The following is a 22,314-nucleotide window of genomic DNA, read 5'->3' on the forward strand; positions in this document are numbered from 1 at the left end:
AGTTCAACTGGCTCCAGGATAAATTAAGGTAAATACTTAAAACACTACCCACTGTCTTTATTACAGTACATGCCAGATTATATGCCGTCTGCTCAGTGGATTTAATTAAAAGGCATATACAGGTAATTGTTACACAATAATTATTTTCAGAAAAGCCATAATATCTTTATCAATTGATTTGATTATTTCAAGCTGTCATAGCAGAAAGGAACTGGCTCTGTTTTACCTCAACCTTATGTCATCTAATATTTGGGCTTTTTTGATCCGAGTGAAATGAAAAAAGAAGGTCAATCAAAAGAGTTGCCATGTGCTGTCACACACAGATATGATTTGCCAATCCACACACCGTTCTTTTTATGTAATTTCATCTGAATGCAATTAAATCAGTCCCGCATCCCAAGACATTACTAATGCTTCCAGAGCACAATATTGATTATGATCACATTATCATCGTTACTCAAACCCTGTTCTTTCTTCCTTTCTGCAGGCCTGGTCTATGGGCCCTCAGCACACTAGGCGTTGATGATAATTAAAGACAATCGATGAGTTCTGATCCCCAAGAGATGGTTGTCATTGGTTGCGGTGATGCTCAGGATCCTGTACAGCTTGAAGCCGTAAAGCCTCATGGGGGTTTGCAGATGCAAATCTACAAAGAACGTTTAAAGACTTCAAATCTGTGAAGCTCAATTATTGCTTCCTGGATGTCGTTTCTTACTATGAGAGAGGATGATGAAGTTAATTTAAAGCCGGAACCAACGTAGTGGGACCTGCATGGCCAACATGGAAAGAAAAAAAAAAAGAGAATGATGATAATAAAGGCTTGTAACTCATTGTTCTACATCCGCCTACATGACAGATCAAGCTCAATATTTATATTTTCTTTGTAAGGGCTGTGACCAATGCCGTGTATACTTTGATAGACTATTCACATGTGCTTGTAATTTTGTTAGCTTTACTTGCAAATGCAGTTGAGGTCATTAACAAAGCAGCCTGTCCTTTGTGAATGGTGCTGGTTTTATACTTACATTGGTTATCCAACAAAACAAATCAATGCAAACATGGCCTGTAAAGGGTGTTGCCCATACAACTAATGTGCTTAGGTGCTTTAAAGGGAATTAAAGGGATGATTCTTTTTGCTGAAAGGCATCCTGGCATGAAATTATGGGTAATAGGAAATCAGCGAACCACTTTAAAATTTCTGCTCGAGGAAACATAAAACAGGGCAAATTGAAATTTGTAGAACTGTACCAAATAGTTTGCAGACTCATTCAAAACATTGACGTTCAAGTTATTATTATTAACAATTTACAGCGACACTGCGTGCAAGACCAACTTCTCTTTGCCTACCAACTCTCTCTCTCTCTCACACACACACACACACACACACACACACACACACACACACACACACACACACACACACACACACACCAGGCGGTGCTCAGTCATCTGTGTAATTGTCTGAGTCCTCTGTGTAAAGGTCAACATTTATTGAAAAAAGATAGATGTAATCATTTCCAAAATTCACAACAAGTTTTTATTCAACAAAAGATTCCGCTTTAATCCATAATTGTTGGCATATAGCCTTTCAAAAACAACATTTTCATCACAGTCAAAAACAGAACGGGAGGCAAGCATCTGTAGCTTAACAAGGCGGGCTAGCAGCAATCTAACAGCCCCAAAAGATATTTGAAGCATCATTCGAAAAAACTCAATGGAAGCCTCGAATGTAAAAAACGAAGATATACTGCACACCCCAGCAGCAACCCCCATGACCTGAAACATGAAGCCAATGTGGAAGTGCCTTGAACTTGCATTCTTTCTAATGGCCAGCAGGGGGCGACTCATCTGGTTGCAAAAAGAAGACAGATTTGATATAAGTCTATGAGAAAATTACCCTTTTCTTACTTGATGTTAGTTCAGTAAACATTGTGAACATGAGTTTATGGTCTCAATTGCTCGATTCATAAGGCATAACTTGAACTGCACCGTAATGTTGCTCCCCTTTTCTACTTTATATACAAAACACTAGTGGTATTTCAACAGGTTTCTTTTTCAACAGTCACCTTTTTGAGAACCATGTGGAGGCAATCCCTCAATCTTCGATATGATCTGAATTTCAAATTTAGCACATATAGGAGAGAATTTGACTGTGTTAAGTGGTTGGTATTGAGCCTACGTACCTACACGACCCTGACCTCATTCATCAGACAGTGAGATTGAGTGATGTGTCGAATTACGCAAACAAAAGGTTATTGAGATGCAACGGATGCCATCTCACATTTTGTACATAAATAATAGTAAATTCCCAGTAATGCACAAATATGTGATTACATGCTTTATAAAAATGAGAGGCTGAATTTGCACAGGAGTGCTTTTGACATCAAGTAAATTACATCCAACGATGTATGCCCCTTTGTGGATTGCGAGTGAAAACTGCGCTGACAAATTTCCCCGTGAAGCCCTTAACTGAGATGATGAATATGTTTATTTCCTGATTAGGATGAGATTGTGTCTGGCTGAGCTTATTTATGTATCCATTCGACTTTTTATGGCCTAGGTATTCTAGGCAAATTCATTTCCTCTCAAGGGAGCTGGAGCTTTGACATACAGAGAGATGGATGAGTAGCTTTTGAGTGATTTTGTACAAACAGCGGGTATGACAGGTGCAGCAAAGAAATGATCTACGACACTTAAACACAGAGAACTCTGATTCTGTTGCACAAATTAATAAGGACACGCTTATTTCATGGCTTGTTTTTCTTCACCCAGTATGAGTTGATGTTAATCAGTTGGGCCTTCCCTTTTTGCAGAAAAATGTAACTTGTTCTCGATTTCCCCTGGTTTTGAAATAAAAGATGGGTTTGATTGTAACTGAATGCGTTTATTGACAGCGAGCAACAAGAAGAGAGATGTCTGGAAGTACAGTATTAAGATCGACTGCCTGCAACATTTTCTGATTCTAGATCAAAGGGGGTCAAAGTCAAATGTCAGGCTTTCCCATCCCTGTGAACTCCCTCCCTTCACCTTATCCTGAGCATCCACTCTTCAAAAACTACAAAGGCGGCACACGCTGGCAGGAGGTCAAGAGAAATCCTTCACTACAGACCCTCTACGGCCTTGAAGATATTGAAGAAACTACAACACCAAAACCATAAAATAAGCCTTTTGCCTCACAGTATGTATCAAATCAAATTAACAGTTTGATAGTTTCCCGTTGTTCCAGGCAACGGCATCTCTGCGCCATCGTAAGCAGCAGCAGTAAACTCTTCTCAGCAAATTGTGTTAATGTGGTCGCTGATTCTCCATCCAAAGTCCAAGACAAACTTTAACAACTGTGCATCTTAGATTCCAGCCAAACTGAGCAGATGTTTCCATTCATTTCATCATCTTGTTTTCTTTCCATCATGTCATTCCTGATGCACTTAAAAGTAGCTGTCAGACATAATCGCCTGTTCACTCCTGAGTGGGGAATGTGTGAGACTAATGCTGCCATATTAATGAGACCTCAGTGTTTGAATAATGCAAGTGAGATACTGAGAATTGATGTGAAAGATTTGCTGTATTTTCTGTAATTCTGACGATGTGGTATTTGAATTTGTAATTGCAGTTGGATGTGACCATAAAAAAATGCATTGAATCTATAAACTTAGACACCCTGCAGATGAATATTGCCAAGACATCAAAAACTTAAAAATGAACCTTGTTGGTTATTCGTTTTCAACCAGTCACACACGCAAACAAATGCTCCTGCTTCATCAATGTTTGATAAATAAGCTCGATTTCTTTTGCTATCCTCCACAACATGAAATAGCTGTGCAGATGAAACGATGTGCTAACTAGAAGGGAAACGTGATCTCATCCCTACTAGTTCATTTTTGTTCCTTGGGCATACTTCCCAGCCTGTTCTGTGAGATCCTGACGCTTGAGGTTTAGGCAACAAAACTACCTAGGGTTAGAAAAAAACATCATGGTTTGCCTTCAAATAAGTAACCCTTATAATGTAACGTAAGCTACAGACATATTGTGATGTGACTCAGTGGTGTAGTTGAGACGAACGCCGGTCCCCTGGGTGAAAGTTCCGAGTTTGTTTGACCCTTCCTCTCGCCTTTAGCAGACTTTCTTAATACTACCTCAGTTGCTCTGAGCATCAAATAATTGTGCAAATGGGTTTACATTAAAGATACCCGAGACTCTAAAGGGTGACTTGGTATCAAGAATCCGGGGGCCTCTGCCCACGTGTCGCTATTTGACACCCTGGGACGAGGCTGAGAGCGGGTTGGGAGGGCTGCTTATGGGATGCCATATTTAAACACCTGCACCACTGCTCTATCTTTTATACCCCTGCCACCCTTGCAAATGGGTTTTATTCCACTGCTGTGTCTCATTACACAAGAACAGCACTACCAGCTGAGTGAGGCAGATGTTCTATTGTAGAGAACGACACCTCCTCAAGTGGCTCGCATCCATCGGAGTGCCTCTGTTACAGCTGGCAGCCACAGCTGAACCGGTACGATCCATCTCGATGAGGAGAACAGGTCTGGAGTGGGAAGAATGGTGTGTGGAAGGGTTTCGCTAAGCATAATATGGCAACAGGCTACCCTACTGTCATTCCCCAAGGGGAGATATACACTGTAGAAGGGAGGCAGGTCAGAGGGCTCTGACTTTACTGACACACGGTGGCAATTTAAGTGCGCTTACCAGAACTGAAATGCAAATAAGGACGTCAGCTGGCCCACTAGCCCCTGCAGCTAAAGGCTGGGAGGCAGAAGGGTATGGGGGCAGCAGGTGGCGAGTGTCCAGTCGATCTGTGTTGGCTTTTGTGCGAGGTAATAAATGCCAGCGGACAGCAGATGCTGTAGGGACAGCTGAGATCCATCACCGTAGCCTAAAGCAATGTTCACCGTGCCATGTTGTCGAGACCAAAGCTTTTTTCTCAGCGTCCTCTAAAGCTGTCCTATATATAACACTGCACCACACATGCAATCAGTAAGAATACAATGTAATACAAAATATGAAATATTGAGCAAGTAAAACATGTTACATTTGTACTTGTTTGTTCAATCAAGAATTTGGCAAACAGCACACAACATTTGTGGAAATTATGATTGAATTTGTTTCACTGAACTGTGCCATCATTCATTTGGAGTCATCTGGCTTTTACTGCCCAGATGTGATCCTTCCTGCTCCAGCCACATCACGTTCGGTCCACTAACCATCATACAGAAATAAAAAAATGTTTTTCCTTTTCTGGTTAGCTAAGATTCAAGAGACGAGAGGTCAGAGCTGTCATCATGTGAAATCATAGCAAATGCAGTCGGCTGTGTGCTTGACGGATTGATTCAGAGACGGCAGGGTGATGCGTTGACTAACTGACACCAATTACAGCGAGGTCCACTGCAGGCTTTCACAGCCACAGGCAGATGGAGAAAGGTCCCAGGGTTCCACAGTCAAGGATGTGTTTCATAAACAGTTTGTATGGCAGTTCGATGGTGGGACATCGAATCATCACTTACAGGAAGACCTCCGACCCTCCAAGAGGTTGGAAAGGGGCAAAAGAAAAATAACCAGCCGGAGCTTTCGCTAACAAATTGGCTTTGAGAACCTGACGTGCCACAGATACACGCATGCGCCCCTGGGCTCACTTGCTCTGATGCTCACACCCAGCGAGCAGGGGGTGGGAATATTGGGCTCCGGTCTTCAGATCACTTATCTTACCACTCAGACTTGTTTTCTTCCAATTCCAATTTTGACAGAGCTGTGCCAGCTCTAGCCATTACTGGATTATACTCTCAACCACTCTACAAAAAGCTGTATATCGAAATGTTATTCTATGGGCGGGTTCACACCTTGTTTTCCATTTTCTGGTCCGTTCTGAGAGGCAAAAATCCAGTCCAGAAATTTTAAACAAAAGTCATGTGGTGGAAATGTTGCCGCTAATTGATTATACAGTTGCCTCGACTGATGTGCTTTTCTACGCTGTGACAAAAGTGTGTGGATGAAGTGGCTGGCTAGTCAGCAAGCTAGCTGACCAATTCCACCATGCTTTCATGCTACACTCCTGACAGATGAGCCAAACAGCATTCTGGTGGCCAGCGGCAGGGCTGGGTCTCAACAAACCATCTGTCAATACCCACAGCTCGGAGACTACAACACTGCAGAATGCTCTCCGACAGCCAAACTAGACTCTTAGCCGCATGGCGTGCGCTAGCTCGCTAGTTAATGTCCAATTTGTGGTACATAAACAATAAATCCATCAAATTCAATGGTAGTAAATGTGCAAAAACAATGCTAGTTCACCAGTCACCAAAACAGGAAAATCAAATGTTTTTTTCAAGGGGGCAAAACAAGGAAAAAGCTGCAGGTCTGCCGAGTCCCTCAGCTCCTTTAAATCAAGATTGAAGACTTTTCTGTTTGCTGCTGCCTTTAATTGAACCAGATTCAAGGATATTAATCAATTTCCTGCATTTCTGCATTTTACTACTGTATTTTATTTCTTACACTTCTTTTTATTGACTGTTTTTAATGTTTCTTTTAATTGTTTTTAAATCTCCTTTTCTTTTGCCTTACGTTTTGATGCTTTTAATGGTTTTATGTGAAGCACTTTGAATTGCCTTGTTGTTGAAAAGTGCAATACAAATAAACTAGCCTTGCCTAAATGTTGAGGGAATGAAGCAGTACATAGATCTACAAGGTCTGTTCATCCTTCAAAATGATATTTACATTTGCAAGACGCTGGCACTACTAAGCTGTTTAGTTTAAAAGCAGTCCTGCTCACACCTCCAGCTTTCTTTCACTCTACCTTCCCCTCAACAGGTTTGCTTAATCATCCGGTATTACTGGTCCGCTCTGCGCTTGTTTTTGCATGTATGATGATGATGTTTGACATGCTTGAATCACGCTTGCAAAATATGGCTCAATAAAGCTGGTACCAGAGAAAACGATCACTGTGAGTGCATGACAACCTCAGGATTAGCAGGATCACTCATAGTTCTAATGCAGGAAGGTGCAGCTCCATTTCTTTATAAACTATTACAATGTATATAATTTTACAAGCTGAGCAAAAGGCTTTACAATATATTTATTTTACTAGCTGCAGTAAAGTGCTTGTGATCGTATCTGTGACATATTGCTGCACCAGCGGCTGACAGTCAATTCAGATTAGTGAGCTGTGAGGGAACATCCAATACAATCGCATCATCCACATGAGTACATCTGTTCTTAGCATACATGTGGCGTTTAGAATTAGTATTCTGTTAACAGTGATGGTTAACAGATAAACATCAGTTAACAGCTTAATAAATAAACTGAGACCTTTCTCCGATGCCTTCAAAGATTCTATAAATTAGGATCATATTAAAAAGGAAACCCTCCATGATGATATCCTTTGAATAGGAATTTGGCTGCAGTTCACACCTTAGTTATAGAAGATTAATGTTTGAGCTCTTCCTCTCTCTCTCACTTTATGTTCAACTTTGAAAGTTGATTAAATATGCTGTATCTGTTCTTGTGGTTCTTATGCTTCAGTGGACGGAATGATTCTCCATCTTTAAAAAATAAGTTATCACTTGAGAAATTGGTTCTTAATGCCTGGATTATTTAAAAAGTAAACTTTCTTAATTTGGAATTACTGTTATTAATATTTTGGGCAAACTTTCCCAAACATTTTTTGGAAAAGCAAATTGGATATCTTCATGAATCAAAATGGAGTACTCTGCTTAACTTTGTTTCAACTGAGTTTCTCCTCAAGTATTATCTACTGGATGATTTGATGGCACAGCTGACATACAGTATACATCTTTTACAAATATTTCATTTAAAGAGGAGGTTTTTGTTGGTAGATTTGTGCAGAGAAGTGTATAATGAAAAGAAATGTTGTATTTCTATGCTTATACTTGTATTTTAATACTTTCACCATTGTAAGCAGCCCGGTTCCCCACAGGTATTCTTTTTGAGTAATTCTATCAGCACTGGCAGGTTCCAGATGTTTTTGTCATAGGTACTACATGTTGCATTTTTCTGGTTCCTTGAGTGGGTCAAAGAAAGGCTGATCAACAGAAGCCCAGTTTTGTGATGTTGTCAGTGCGGATGGTAGAGGGCAGGCTGGACAGAGACGTTTATGTGTACTGATAGAGTGCTGGTGCCAGGTGTCATGGCCAATTGAGGGCAAAGGATATTAGGAGGACAGAAGCGCCTTAGCCTGTCCATCTGCCTGAGGAGAGCTGACAACATCCCGACTCACCTGACATGGGCACGGAGTCGTTGGGAAAGCTCAGGTCGTCCTCGGCCACCCAGGAGAAGCTCCAGTACCCTCTAGGAATGCCAGCAGCAGCTCTGCCAGCCAACGGTTCACCTGCGAAAACAGCAAAGCCACATCTCACTTTCAGAGAACGTTTCGCAGAGACACACGATAAGAGATCCTGAAAACCGTTATTAATCATTCAAGTACATAATGAATACTCCTTGCTGTGTTTATTTGGGCTGACTGGTTGCTATCGATTTGGCATCCATGCACACATTCTCTCTCCCAACTCCTTCTGTTTATTAAAGTCTCAGGGACGGGGTGTCGGTTTCCGTTTGTTAGATGCATAGTGTTTTTTTTTTTAAATAAGCTGTGTTCACAGAAAACGTACAGTTTCTGCTTGCCAAATACATACGGCTTTCTTTTTTAAATAAACTACCAATGTATGTCTACTTAGTTTTGGGGTTTACATGGTTACGTTCAGACAACAAAAGCACCAGGTCAGGTTTTAGAAGATTTAATGGTTTGGGTTTGTTAGGTAAAATAATTACATTTGTAACTTTTGTACGTGGCGCCAGTGAAGAACGTAAGTTACGATACAATCAAATTTGAAATAAGTCTAGGTTGGCTTGGTTTCATGCAGGACACAAACAGCTGTCTTCTGGATGAAAACCTGACCCAACCATCCACCCAGACCTCTTCCCAATGTGGTCCTCTTCACTCTTCATACTACGTCAGTTGCTCTGAGAGTCTAATAATGGATTGGTTTACTTTGGAGTTAGTTGAAAGCCTGGTGCGTAACATCAAACCAAGGGCCACTGACCAAGCCTCAGTATTTGACGCCTTGGGAGTGAAGACAGGTTGACAGAGGTCCCATTTATGTGGTAGTCCAACACACTCATCGCTCCACGAGCCTTAGTATCATCAGGAAAAGTTTCACAGTTTCACATTAATGCACACAATTTAAGAAAAAAAAAACATTATCCACTTTAAATCAAATTTGAAGTCAATGAAACATACACAGTATTGGTGCAGCAGATTAATAGCTGGAGAACTCAAGCAGTGGCACAATGAACCTGAGTCATAGTTTAAAAAGAAAAGTCCCAGGGCCCATATGAATTGGTTATTGGATATCAATAAGCTCTGCATGATTACCTGAGGACAAGTTTGCCTGATATTGTTTGACTCTGTCTTCACCTTCTAAACTCTGGCTAATTACCACAAGATCGAACAGAAGTCTGTTACTGTAAAGGAGACGCAACAACTTTCTCTTTCACTTCGGTACCCCCATCTCCCAGCGCTGCCATCACGCTCGCACACACACACGCACTATCGTTCTCACTTTGTCCTTAGTCCATTGGTAATTAGCACACAGTCACAGACCAATCCAACACTGCCTAGGAAGGAGACGCCAGCATACATTCTTCAAATGAGCCTTAAAGAGCGGTTGAACTTGAACACTGCCTTTCAGGACAGAGCACCTTTTTGGTTTCGGCCAAAGAAGATATGCATGATCAGATGTTGACTCGCATAACAGATGTGTGTAAATTCTATGCTCAATGCTCAATAAAATGCTCACACGAGATCCTTCCAGGGGGGAAGAAGAATGTATGTTTACCTTGTTTGAAGTAAAATCCTTTTATCTTTACAAAAGGATGGCTGTGTGCTTTTAATACACTGGGACTTGAAATGACATCTCAGCGTTTACAGCTCGTGTCTTTTTAAGCATTGATGGATAGTTCTAAGAGCAAAGCGATGTGTTCACAAGATGGAAGAAGGGTCAAGTGCAATATCAGTGCATTTAACTCTGAAGTTATTTTTGTTCCCTAGTCAACAGGAGTGGATAATGTGACATCAAATCGGCACGTCTCTGCAGATATATCTCGGGATGAGAACAAAATAAAAGATTTATTAATTAACATGCCAAGAGACAAGTATATCAATGATTAGCAATTGGTACAACTGAAGAAATTATGACATTTTCTAAAAGAGGTAGTACCGAGTAGCCCCTTCCCCAGCTTGAAATGAGGTGGTTTCAATTTGTCTACACTTGTTGGAAGGACAGCATTCTTTGAAATCAGGCAACACAGTCCTAGGCCTGGATGAACGTTTTGCCCTTCCAAACAGTGGACATCACCACATGCTGTCGAGACCCTTCATTTCCCCATTGATGGCCAGATGAGCGGAGCCAACTCTGCCCCCTTACAGAGAGCCTGGTTTGGGGTCAACAGCTGTCGCTACCGGGGACACTGGCTCTCCGGCCGGTCAGACACTGCATGAGCTGGCAGGCCGCTGCCTCGTAGCTGGAGCTGCTGAAAAGCTCTTAGATGTACTGGAAATCTGCTGGAGGAGCTGACTGGCTGTTGTGAGAGGTGGATTGCTTTGTGACTGGCTGACAGCTCAGCTGCCTGGCTGAGTGGCAATCACAGGAGAGGCCTCGTGTGGGGAATGTTGGCAATTATGTCCCCGATATTAACAGGTCAAGAAGGCCTGAGGCAGCAATGAGCCTCAACATTAAGCTCTTTATTTGCCCGTCAAGTTCCAAACCCCATTTATGGAATGAAAAAATCTAACTTTCAATATACAAGCAGTGAAAATTAATCTTTAGCATTAGCTCACCCTCACACAATCAACGTATCCTCATTCAACAGTTCTTTCGATATATTATGGAAAGTTCTCATTTTTCATCCCTACGAATGTCATGAGCGATCAGTGTGCCTGCGCTAGCCCCTGTAATGTAAGCAACAAAACTATTTGGTTAGGTGCAAAAAAGGTTATTTTGGAATAAAATAACTATCTAGGTAAAATAAGTACATTTTAAATACGAAAGTTATAAAAACAAAAGTACGATGACTGAAAGTCCTGTGAGTACTTCATTAAGTTTGGGCAACAAAACTACTTGGTTAAGATAGGAACACATTGTGGTTTGGGTTAAAACAAGTACATTTGAACCACTTGGTTCAGTAAAGGCAATAGAACTACTTGAGTTAAGTTTAGGAAAAGATTGTGATTTGTGTTAAAATAACCACGCTTGTGAAGTAAAACCTATGCAAAAGATAACCCCCTACTTGGTTCCACATGGGACACTAACAGCGGTCTCCTGGGTGACAGTCCTGTGTGCATTTGACCCAACAATTCAACCCGACCTCCTCCCTACGTGACTTTGTCGCGCTTCATATCACGTCACCTGACTTCCTTAGAGGCAGCCCTTGACATCCTTGCTCACGATTACGTGGGTTATACAAATTAAAGTACTTTTCATAGTTTTAAGTACAAACAGTAAATGCGAGGAGATCAGACGTCTAAAAAGTGAGTTGCGGGTAGAACCGTCTTTGCATTCAAAAGAAAATGAGCCAGTTGAGGTGGTTCAGGTGTCTGAGTTGGATGTGTCTCCTCTCCTGGTGATGCTATTTTTGGACATCTACAACTGGGAGGAGACACCAGGGCAGAACATGCTGGAGGGATTAGATAGCCTACTGTATCTTGGCTGGCCTGGAAACACCTATGAAGGCCCCAGAAAGAGTTAGAGGATGCTGCTGGAAAGTAGGACGTCAAGGTTACCTTGTTTAGCTCACTGCCATCCAAACGTGAACACAGGGCGGAAAATAGATGAATAAAAATAGATGGCATTTAAATTGGATAGTATCAGTGAGTTAATATGTCTAGCAGGTGAGTGAATTTGAGTGAATTTGACCTAATTTTATTACATGAGGTTAGGTGCATCTTTAATTAAACTCTTTTCTGTTTATTCTCAAAAGACACAACTTTACACAGGAATGTTTTTGCCTTGTGTGTTTAAAGGGTTCCCATCATGCTCATTTTCAGGTTCATATATGTATTTTGGGCTTTTACTAGAACATGTTAGCACGCTTTAATGTTCAAGTCTGTTTGAATATACCTGTATTCCCCCTCTGTTTTAAATGCCCCCCCACAGATAAAAGCCCAATTTGCTCTGATTGGCTGGCGAGAACAATATGGCGCACCTTTGCAAAGGTAGTTCTCAAGCCGTGGGTGGAGATACTCAGATGCACAAGCATGCCAATAAAGAACCCTCGCTGGAATAATGTTGTTCAAAATGTACTCATGGAAAACAGCCTTTCTGGCATCCTCGTCAGCCACGCAAGTATGTGCATGACAAACACATACACTCCTGTGCACAAACTGCCAGCAGTCCAAGTGCAATTCCCCACCACAGAAGAGAGTTAACTCAGCTCAGTGAACAGTCTAATTCTGTCCCAACCACACTCCCTCAAACGCTTAGTGGATTCATCAATGAGGCTTGACTCGACCTGTCACTTAAACACGGCTACGCGCGAACGTACATCTCTCTCTCTCAGGCTGTCTCTGTTCGACTCTCAAATCACTCAAAATGTCTCACATCTTTTTTTGGTTTTGTTTTGAGTGAGATTGAAGTGGATGGTTCCTGCAAAATCCATAAAAAAAAGATATCAAACACCGACAGGGGGACAGACACGTAGGACGGGGACAGCGCTATACGTGATGTATGTGGCGCTTGGGGGCTCTGTTTCACGCTGGTGCAATGATCCAGAAATGAAGCCAATTACCCGTGGAAAGGCGAGGGAGGCTGAGTGTCGAGGTAGTGGATCCGTTATGTCCAAGAAAAGACAACTGGTGGCGCTGGAATCCTATGGATTCTGGTTTGTTTGCAGGTCAAACACACATTTCTAACATGCTTATGAGACTTGCAGCTGTGGGAAGATCCAACTTGGATTTTCACACTCCTTGGCCCTCTGCATCGCAATCGTCCCCTTCCCCCCCCTTAATTAAAGATTTACCTTGGGATACATACATTACTGTCTAAATACATTGATTACCCGTCCGGCACAGTGACGCGTCATTAAATGCTCGTCAAAGTCTGCCAGCCCTGCATCAGGCAACTCAGGCCCCCGGAATTGGCTGCTCTCGCTCCGCCCAACAAAAGGCTGCATTGATTTCAGTCAGAGGAGCCCACGTGTCCGCTAAGCACTCCGGCTTTCATTGATGCCCTCGCAGAATTCCACGCACGTCGCCTAACCTCTCCCTTAAAAAAAACACGCGTCACACACGCACACACTTGATTGCACTTCTCACTGGAGACGTGTGCCAACAGAGGCAAGGCGGTAACCTCCACTTCTCCAATTAAAACAGTCTTTAAAACGAGAGTGCGGCGACAGTAAATAATTCAAATATGTCTCATTGCGATTAATAGAGACGTCAAGTTCTTCCAGGTCTCATTCTAACGACTAGCATCCAAGGTTAAACAGGGTTAAATAGAGGAGGATTTCAAGTGTTCATGTTAATATGCCACCTACTGCGCTTGTTGGATGCTTTAAGAGGGGGGGAGAGTGGCTTCTAAGAGGCTTTCTGCATTCGTCATAATGTTGGTCCATGTTTTTTTGTTTTTTTTCAGCATAAACCCTGTCTTGTAAACAAGCAGCGGTTGCAGACTCACTTCTACCCTCCTCTATAGTTGTCACTGAACTTGGCGTGGATGACATTTCTTTGTGGAATATGAAATTAATGGGAACAAATAATGCACATTTTCAGGTTAACGCATGTATTTTGGGTTTCTATTAGAACATGTTTAGATGCTTTAATGTTAAAAAAACACATTATTTCTGAATACACCTGTATTAACCGTCTTTTGGGTAGGTGTTCTTAAAGATACAGGTGTTAAAATGCAGCGTTTCAGACAGTCTTCGCTGCAGGAAGAGGCTATCTTAGCAAACTCGCTTCTGCCCTCCTCGATAGCTGTCACTGAATTTTTAAAGCAAGAAGGCAGCATGGATTACATTCTGCAGAAAGCAGAAACGACTGACAAAACGAGCAATATTGGGGGTCATTTTTCAAATTAAAACTTTGATTGAGTCAAACTGAGTGCAATATGCAGTCGTGTAATATTATATGAAATTAAAGGGAACATATGCACATTTGTAGGTGCATACTTGTATTTTGGGTTTCTGTTAGAACACGTTTATATGCTTTAATGTTCTATAAACACATTATGTCTCTCATACTGTCAGTCTGAATATACTTGTATTCACAATCTGTCTGAAACGCTCCGTTTTAGCGCCTGTCTCTTTAAGACAAACTACCGATAAAAGCTGCTTTGATCTGCCAGATCTCACTTGTCGTGTTGAATGTTTTCTGACGTAGGCAGCTCTCAAAAAACTCGCCGGGCTGTCTCACTTCAGTTCAGCTGTGATTCAAAGCAGGTAGTCCTTTGACACCAAGGTTGGCGGTTCGATCCCCGGCTCCTCCTGTCATGTCAAAATGTCCTTGAGCGAGACACTGAGCCCCAAGTTGCTCCCCGGGAGCTTTAGAGCAGCCAACTGTTCCTAATGCTGAGGATGGGTTAAATGCTGGGGTCAAACTTCCAGGTTCTTTTGTGGATTGGTAGACGCTCCAGATGCCCAAATGATGTGCTCAAGCACTTTTTCATATGTCCCTCTTTAAATGTCCTCCTCTAGCTAAATATAGGTTGTGAACAGTGACACGTGAACCGTTCTTTTTGGATGTCAAACACGTAGCGCCGGTAAACAAGCTTCCGATGCAGTAAACTCTGCAACAAGCAGAGACAGCGAACCGCAGCGTATGAGGAAATACCAGCTACGCCAAACACCGACCCCTGAAACAGCATCACAGGAATGCCTTCTGACAGCACCTGAGACTCACCCCCTAAGTAACGCGTGTTCATTCGCCCGCAATTCAGAGTGAGATCAAGCGCTGTTTGTTTTTTTTTATAAATCAAAGAAAGCAATCACACGGCTTCAGTCTGAAAGTATTATCCAGGGAAGAAAGGGTTACTCGGTGACAATGAAGATGTCAACTGGGCTTCCCCGATGCTCATTAAAGATGAAAATGAATTTTGCACACTGCAATCGTACTTCCTCCCTCTCTTTCTTCGAGGCTTTGCTGCACCAGTTGTGCTCCCAAACACACACACACACCTATTAACATAGCAGGAAGCCCATTACTCACAACTAACACATAAAGATGACTCATTCACAGAAGCAGAGGGACTCCTAAAAGTTGTAAGGGAAAAAGAATGTCATTTGCCATGCTCTGGAAAAGAGCTTGTGGCCACAGGGTGTAATGATGGGAGCGCTAATTTAATTATTTATGCAAGATGCTTTCCCGTTTCATGCATTGTATTGAGACCCCCCACCCCCGTCATATCAGCCCCGGCACCACCACCGAGGCAAGATGTCTTGTGACACACGGACATGCACTTGCATCATTTTTAATTTTCCCAGCCATGATATTGTGATGGCTTCCAACAGACCTCTTATTTATGTCAATGTAAGACAGCTGCTTCAGCAAAGCCTTATAGAGCAGAGGTTTCCAAAGAGGTGGGGGGGGGGGGGGGGGGGGGGGGGACACAGGTGCATGCAAAGTTAGTCATTGTCATATTTGCCCGTCTAATTTGGGGCTCATTAAAGTAATTAAGGTATGTAAGACACTTCTGTAATTTCAGTATCAGAGTAATCCAGTGATAGTGGTGTATATATATATATATATATATACATATATATATATATATATATACACTACCATTCAAAAGTTTGGGGTCACTTAGAAATGTCCTTATTTCTCAAAGAAAAGCACTGTTTCTTTCAATGAAGATAACATTAAATTAATCAGAAATACACTCTATACATTGTTAATGTGGTTAATGACTATTCTAGGTGGAAACGTCTGGTTTTTAATGAAATATCTACATAAGAGTATCTGGAGCATCACATTTGTGGGTTGGATTATACTCTCAACATGGCCAGAAAAAGAGAACTTTCATGTGAAACTCGCCAGTCTATTCTTGTTCTTAGAAATGAAGCTATTCCATGCGAGAAATTGCGAAGAAACTGAAAATTGACATGAAATTGTCTGGGTGACCCCAAACTTTTGAACGGTAGTGTATATATACACATCCATGGGTATGTTGCTGAGAACAGCTGCAAATGGCCCATTCTGCATAAATACATTTTGTATGAGAGGGGCCCCGTAGAGTTGGACTTTAAAAGACCCCTGCTTTAGAGAGCGCCATTGAATCAGCCTCTCACTCGTTGCAATGTAGGATTTCTCTAACTATTTTCACATTTTCTAAATAAACTGTTTTGAAAGGAATACCTCGCCCACAAAATGATCATCTGTATGTTAATTACTCATGCAGGGTCTACCTTGAATTGTTGAGGAAAACTTTGCTGGACCAAAACAGGGAGAAAAAGTCTTGATGAATTGAAGTAAATGGGGGATTAAAAACAGCAAAACTATACCAAAACATCTGTTTACAAACTCAGTCTCACAACTGGCAGTATAATCCCAAATCTCATTTACCAGTCGTATGCTCACTACTTCCCATCTTCGCTGAACTTTACTAATTAAAACACTCCGGACTCTGCCTGCGAACGTGTGAGAGAAGTGTTTGTGCAGAGCACATGACAGCCTGTAAACAGATGTTTTGATATAGTTTTGCAGTTTTTAAACCCCCATTTACTTCAATTCATCAAGACTTTTCTCAGTTTGTTGATTCTTTGTTCACTATGTGAGTAAAACAAACGAACTAATTGAGGTACAGATTACAATTTAGAAGAAAAATCATGCTACAACATCATAATAGTGTATTTTTGCTCCAGTTGAGGAAGTCAACATTCTACACAGCGGCCTGGGCACCAGCCATGCACAGCTGGGTTTCAACACGCGGTGGGTAATGTAGTCCTTTATTAGCAACTCAAGGACAATCACTGTTTTCCTCCGACAAAGTGGAAACCAGAACACGCGTCCATTCCCCCTCCGCTCCTGTAGCTTGCGCTGGGTCTCCGTACCGTTACGTTTCCAACGCAATGGGTTAAAATAACAACGCGCATACTTCTGGAACCCAACGTTGGAGCCACATAATACATCCCAGAGCTCATCGAGTCCTCGTCGACTTCAAAGCGTTCGACTGTGATGCAGCGGCGTTTGTTTCGTTACATCATCAAAGCGCGTGCCGAGCCAGATCTGAATTGAAGGAGGCATTGAGCAGCGTGTGTGTGTAGTGTAATGAACTGGCTAGTATGATATTTCATGCACATACAGTATGAATCATTCATCAAAAGAGCAGCGTTCAAAGCCCACTCTTGTGCACAAGAGGTGATCCCCATATAAGAAGGTGAAAGTACTGACTGAGCTGTTACCACGGCAGAGAATCAGAAACACTTATCCCATGAGTGTGGATACAATATGAAGTTAAATTACACACTCACACGCAGGAGCAATATGCTTTTAGCTCGTGTTTAATGCTGATGCTGAGGTAAATAAAACTGCTCTGCTGTACACTTTGCTCCAAACTAGCTGTTCCTGTTGTGGAATATTTCTATGTAGATGCGGGACAAGAGTTGATTAAATAAACAGAGTCTGATAAATGCTCAAAGTAGTGCGTCAATTTAATGCTTGCAAGCAGGAGAGCGGACACACAGACACGTATCTCAGTGAACTGTGCAAACCACTGTCAAAGAAATACAAGGCACATCATGTTTTATGCATACAAAAGGTCACGCCTTTAGTGACCTCGTAAAAAGGGAGTATCGGGTCTCTGGACATGGGTTGATCTGTTTCTGCTCCTTATCTGTTATCTCCAGGTGCGATCTACTGGGGGTCAGTTCATGCAGAAACAGAAAACAATGGTTCCCTGTTTCTCCTGTTAATGTGCATGTGAAGATAAACACTGGTAAACAGGACCTAGGTTTTATGACCTGATTCACCTCTGTAGGAATGCAGTGTTTATCTGCATCTCGTACCTTCCCCTCAGTAGAACACCCATCTTCCAAAACATCCCAATATACTAGAATATATTTTACCATTACATTCCTCACTACAGAGAGGTTTCATTTTTTGGGGGGGAGGCAAATCACCCATCAACCAAATGTTATGATGAACTGAACAAAACACACATATTATTCTACTGAATGAGGAATATTCTATTTCATGTGTCCTCTTCTGACTTTAACAAGTAAAAAAGTAAATGGAGACAAAGCTCCCATGCCTCCGTCTGTCTTTAGAGGACTCCGTCCCTGTAAACTCTATCAAACGCGTCCCCGGTCAGCCGATTACCGCTCCAAGATGTCTAACGCAACACAGTGAAATTAAAGTGATGAATATTTCCTTGAGCGTGGGAAGGAATGCATCCAAAAGTAAAAAGTAAAGAATTCTATATTACAAATCGCTGAGGCTTCCACATCCTGGAAACACGTCACGTTTGCTCAAAAGAGAGAGAGCAGACTGCTCCTCTGAAGACGGCGACATCTTGGCCGGCTTTCTCACGACGTGAACGTTAGAATTTAAACAAAAAACAGTAATGAAAACAATGCAGAAAGTGACTCAGGAACAAAGTTCCTCTCATTTGTGTTCGCATCCAGCATTTGTTGTCATTGTCTCAGCGCCCACTGATTTCTTATCTCTGCTCTTAGAGAGAACATTTTACGAGTGGAGGAGAGAGGGGAGAGAGAGAGAGAGAGAGAGAGAGAGGGGGGAGAGGGGGGGAGAGAGATGCCGTCTTCCTCAAGTAGGGAAATGTGGAACACCAGGCTGGTGGATCTCTAATGAAGGTTTCCTCTGTCCCTCTGCCTGTTGACTTGTGCAGCCCAGTCTGCAGGGCTCCTTGTGCTCACTGCCTCGGGTGCTTCCAGGACACGAAAACTCAGTTTCAAACTCAGCACTTTTTTTCTTTCTTGTAATCTTTTGCATTTGATCGAGCTGCTTGAAGGTCAGGAAGAGGTCATTCTTCTTTTTTTTAACACAGCCATCCTCCTGCTTTCTGCTCTGTAACCAGGCAACAACATTACAGAGAGAAACACCATCACACCCAGGGAAGCAAGCGCACTGTAGTAAAAAAAACATCTCTCATATCTCATGTTTCTCTGTTGAAGGCAACAGCGGTGTTTACATTGCAGCATTGACTGCTTGACGGACGGTAAGCCAATCAGCGGCGGCTCTGACTCAATCAGGATTGAGGTGTAGCCCTCCTGGCTCACAACAAGAGCATTTTATTATTATTATTATGAAACCAACTTGTCAGTGTGCAGCTGATGATGTTTGATGGGGATTCTATTCTGGAGCAAATTCCCCTCTACTTGTGGAATTTCTTCCAAACCAGTGATTGCACATCATCATTTTTTTATTCACAAGCTGCCCCCCCCCCCCCCCCCCCCCCCCCCCCCCCCCCCGCCCCTTTTGTTTTGTCAGCTACAATTTAGAGAATGAGCAATCACCCAGTCAACTCCTCGTCTCCCCTGCTGGGGGCCCAGAAGTGAATTATTTCACAACGATCAAACGTTTTCATCCAAATTTCTCCTCCCATCATAGAAAATTATGGGAACGAGGCAAGTGCCCCCCCCCCCCCCCCCACAGCCAAAGAGTGACAGCTACACATCTCCGACTTGACAGAACGCGTATCAGAGGGATCAGAGACGCTCATTCCTTGATGTTCGGCGGTCTGTTGCGGCTGCAAGAGCCGTATGGAGACGAGTGATGTGTGAAAAAGACGTTCGTCCAAGTGTCATGTGACTGGACGCATTTCACTGACCAACAGAAAGACAAAAGAGAAAAAAACGTGAATTGTTGCAAATGATATGCGACACAAGGCTTCTAATGGCACAGATTTATTCCGAGCCCACGCGCTTTCAAACTGTCAAAGTTTCATTTTTGAAGCTCCCCTTGTAAAGGTTCATGGTTCAAGGATCATTACACACTTAAATACACCGTGCATATTCTTGTTTGTTCATGGAGATATTATATCCTTGCAAACATAAGAGTGCGCAAACAAGTGGGCTATTTTGGTCTGTTGCGTTGGAGAAGCAGGTGCCAAACGTTACATTTCCTCTCTTATGTCCTCTCATTCATTTAGAATATTGACTTTCACATCCTTGTAGGAGTTCTGTGTGAGTGTGTCGGTTAAATTGCATCACAGAAGAGTGGGAACATTTTCGGACGGCTGTGGCAGTTTTGACGTCTTCGCTGTAAATCACAGATCGAGCAGGAAGGCGTTATTTAAGAGGAGGTGACTCAGCTGACAGTGACAGTCTCTCAGAGCTACAGCGACATGAAGCCACTAATCAAATACCGCCGCACAATATCCACAAGCCCTTGGAATGGGGCGAGACCAGGGATTGTTGTCATGTTTTTGGAGCTCACGGGAGTAGTGGCATATCTCTGTGAGCAACATTGTGGATTTCTTTTTTTTAACAAGATTTAACAATTCTTTTTTGGTGTTGCGGATGTTGTATTGTAGATACATTGGTTTGATTTACATAACCTAGGGTTAGGATTAATGTCTAACTTGTGCTATGATTTAGTTCCATATAGGCCTACATTGAATTAGCCAACGGTTGTATTACCGTCTGCATCTTAAAATACAGTAGGCTAGGCCTACTTTTAGAAAAATGTATTTCACTGATTTGCCCTTCAGCTTTACATTGAGTTCATTCTGGGTGAATGTCAACCCAAAAACCACGATATTATATTTTTCTCGTCTTCTAAAAATAGAAAAAAGTGTGCTGGGACTTTATCTGTGGTTATTAAAACCACTTGTTTCAGCTCTGTTTCTCTCTGTTTACATCATTGTTGGTCAGTGAATGAATGTGTTAGGATTGTGATCATATTGGGCTCTTAGTTCGTTCATTATGTGTGACTTCATTTCAGATGTGAGTGGGAACGTTTGCTCAAAAGAGTTGTTCTTTGTCTTGTAGTGGCGCTTCACATTACCCTGCTTTTATTAATCACCACGGTCTCTGAACATATGAGACATACTGGCTTTAAAATGCCCGTGTGAAGAATAAACCTATAAGAGTCTGTCCATTCTTGGTTGAAGACTCTGGTCTCTCTGGTCTCGCTGTCCACTTTTCTCTTTTTGGAGAGCGTCATGTGAAATAACTTCTCTGACTCGCGTCATTTTTCTTTCTTTGTTTCCTCGTCTCTCCCCTGTGTGTGTAAATATCACTAGTCGGGAAACTTGTTGGAATACACATATTTCATTGGCTGAGCAGCATCACGTAATGTGATTTACAACACATGTAATTGGTTGGCGTGTTTCCTGGTCCGCTGAACGAGTCCCGTAAAGGCTGCGCCGGTTAAAATGTGATATTTGCATGCATGCTAACTTCGAGCCCACATTCTAGAGCAGTACGCTATTTAATGGCTGCTAGTGGTGGGGAAAGTTGTTATAGTTCATTAAAGAGTTAGTTCTGGGCCCACAAAGGCAATACCCCAGGGGCAGCGTCTACATCCAATATAACTGTGACCGTGATTGAGCCACAGAATTAAAATAGGATTAGGAGCACAAGTGCTTGCTAGTTGAGTGGAGTTAGCAAGCTAACTAGCCAGTTGTCTGCTGGTTAGCTTGCTTATTCCACCATGTTTTAATGCTGCACTGGCTACAAATGAGGCAAACAAAGTTGTGGATGGCCATTAGTCAGTTTTAGTTTATAAGCCAGCTACAATGGTCGCAGTGACAATGCTACAGATAAAAATGTCCGCTGCTCAGACCGTCTTGCAACGTCGATTTTAATGGTAACGTCCGATCTTCTCTCATTGTATCTCTATGGATTGAAACCTAAGGCCTTTGTGATGCATGCACATTCAGGAATACAGTCCACACACTCAAACACAGCAGTTGTTGTGCTAATTTTAACTTTAAGAAGAAATATGTGGGTTTTGGCTGTCATTGTTACATCTATCCAACGCTAGTGTTACAACGGAACTCTTTGTATTTGACAATGACTCACGTGATCTGTCATTCTGTTGCAGACATCCAAGTGATTTTTTATTTGTAGTGGACAAATATGTGCACCGTGTATCGAAGCTTGACAGAATTAGCACGAACAACCACTGAGTTGTGATGCTCAAACACAAAGGCGTTGCTACGTCCCCTCCCTCCCCCTGTTGCAACATCTTGGCAATGTCGCAAGCATTCTGCGCGAGGCTCCGCTAACAAATACGATCCATCAAGAACGAGCCGCCACTGTATGAAAGTGGACATGATTTACAGCAACGCCTCCCCACTCCCCCTATAATCACTCGAGTTAATGTATGCGGGCAGG

At 42.3% G+C, this 22,314-nt stretch overlaps 1 protein-coding gene across 1 annotated transcript in view; it reads right to left on the minus strand.

The window, feature by feature from the left end:
• The window catches only part of alk (ALK receptor tyrosine kinase), a gene marked incomplete at both ends in the record, with an annotated part of 222,817 nt that extends 213,673 nt beyond the window's left edge, over positions 1-9,144 (minus strand). The window contains 2 exons of the mRNA XM_079174739.1: positions 8,243-8,353; positions 9,066-9,144. Coding sequence (XP_079030865.1) covers positions 8,243-8,353; positions 9,066-9,144 — 190 coding nt within the window. The remainder of the gene's footprint in view (positions 1-8,242; positions 8,354-9,065) is intronic.
• Positions 9,145-22,314: the final 13,170 nt, after the last annotated feature.

This window comes from Pholis gunnellus (genome assembly GCF_910591455.1).
Source record: "Pholis gunnellus genome assembly, chromosome: 15".
In the NCBI taxonomy this organism is placed as follows: domain Eukaryota; kingdom Metazoa; phylum Chordata; class Actinopteri; order Perciformes; family Pholidae; genus Pholis; species Pholis gunnellus.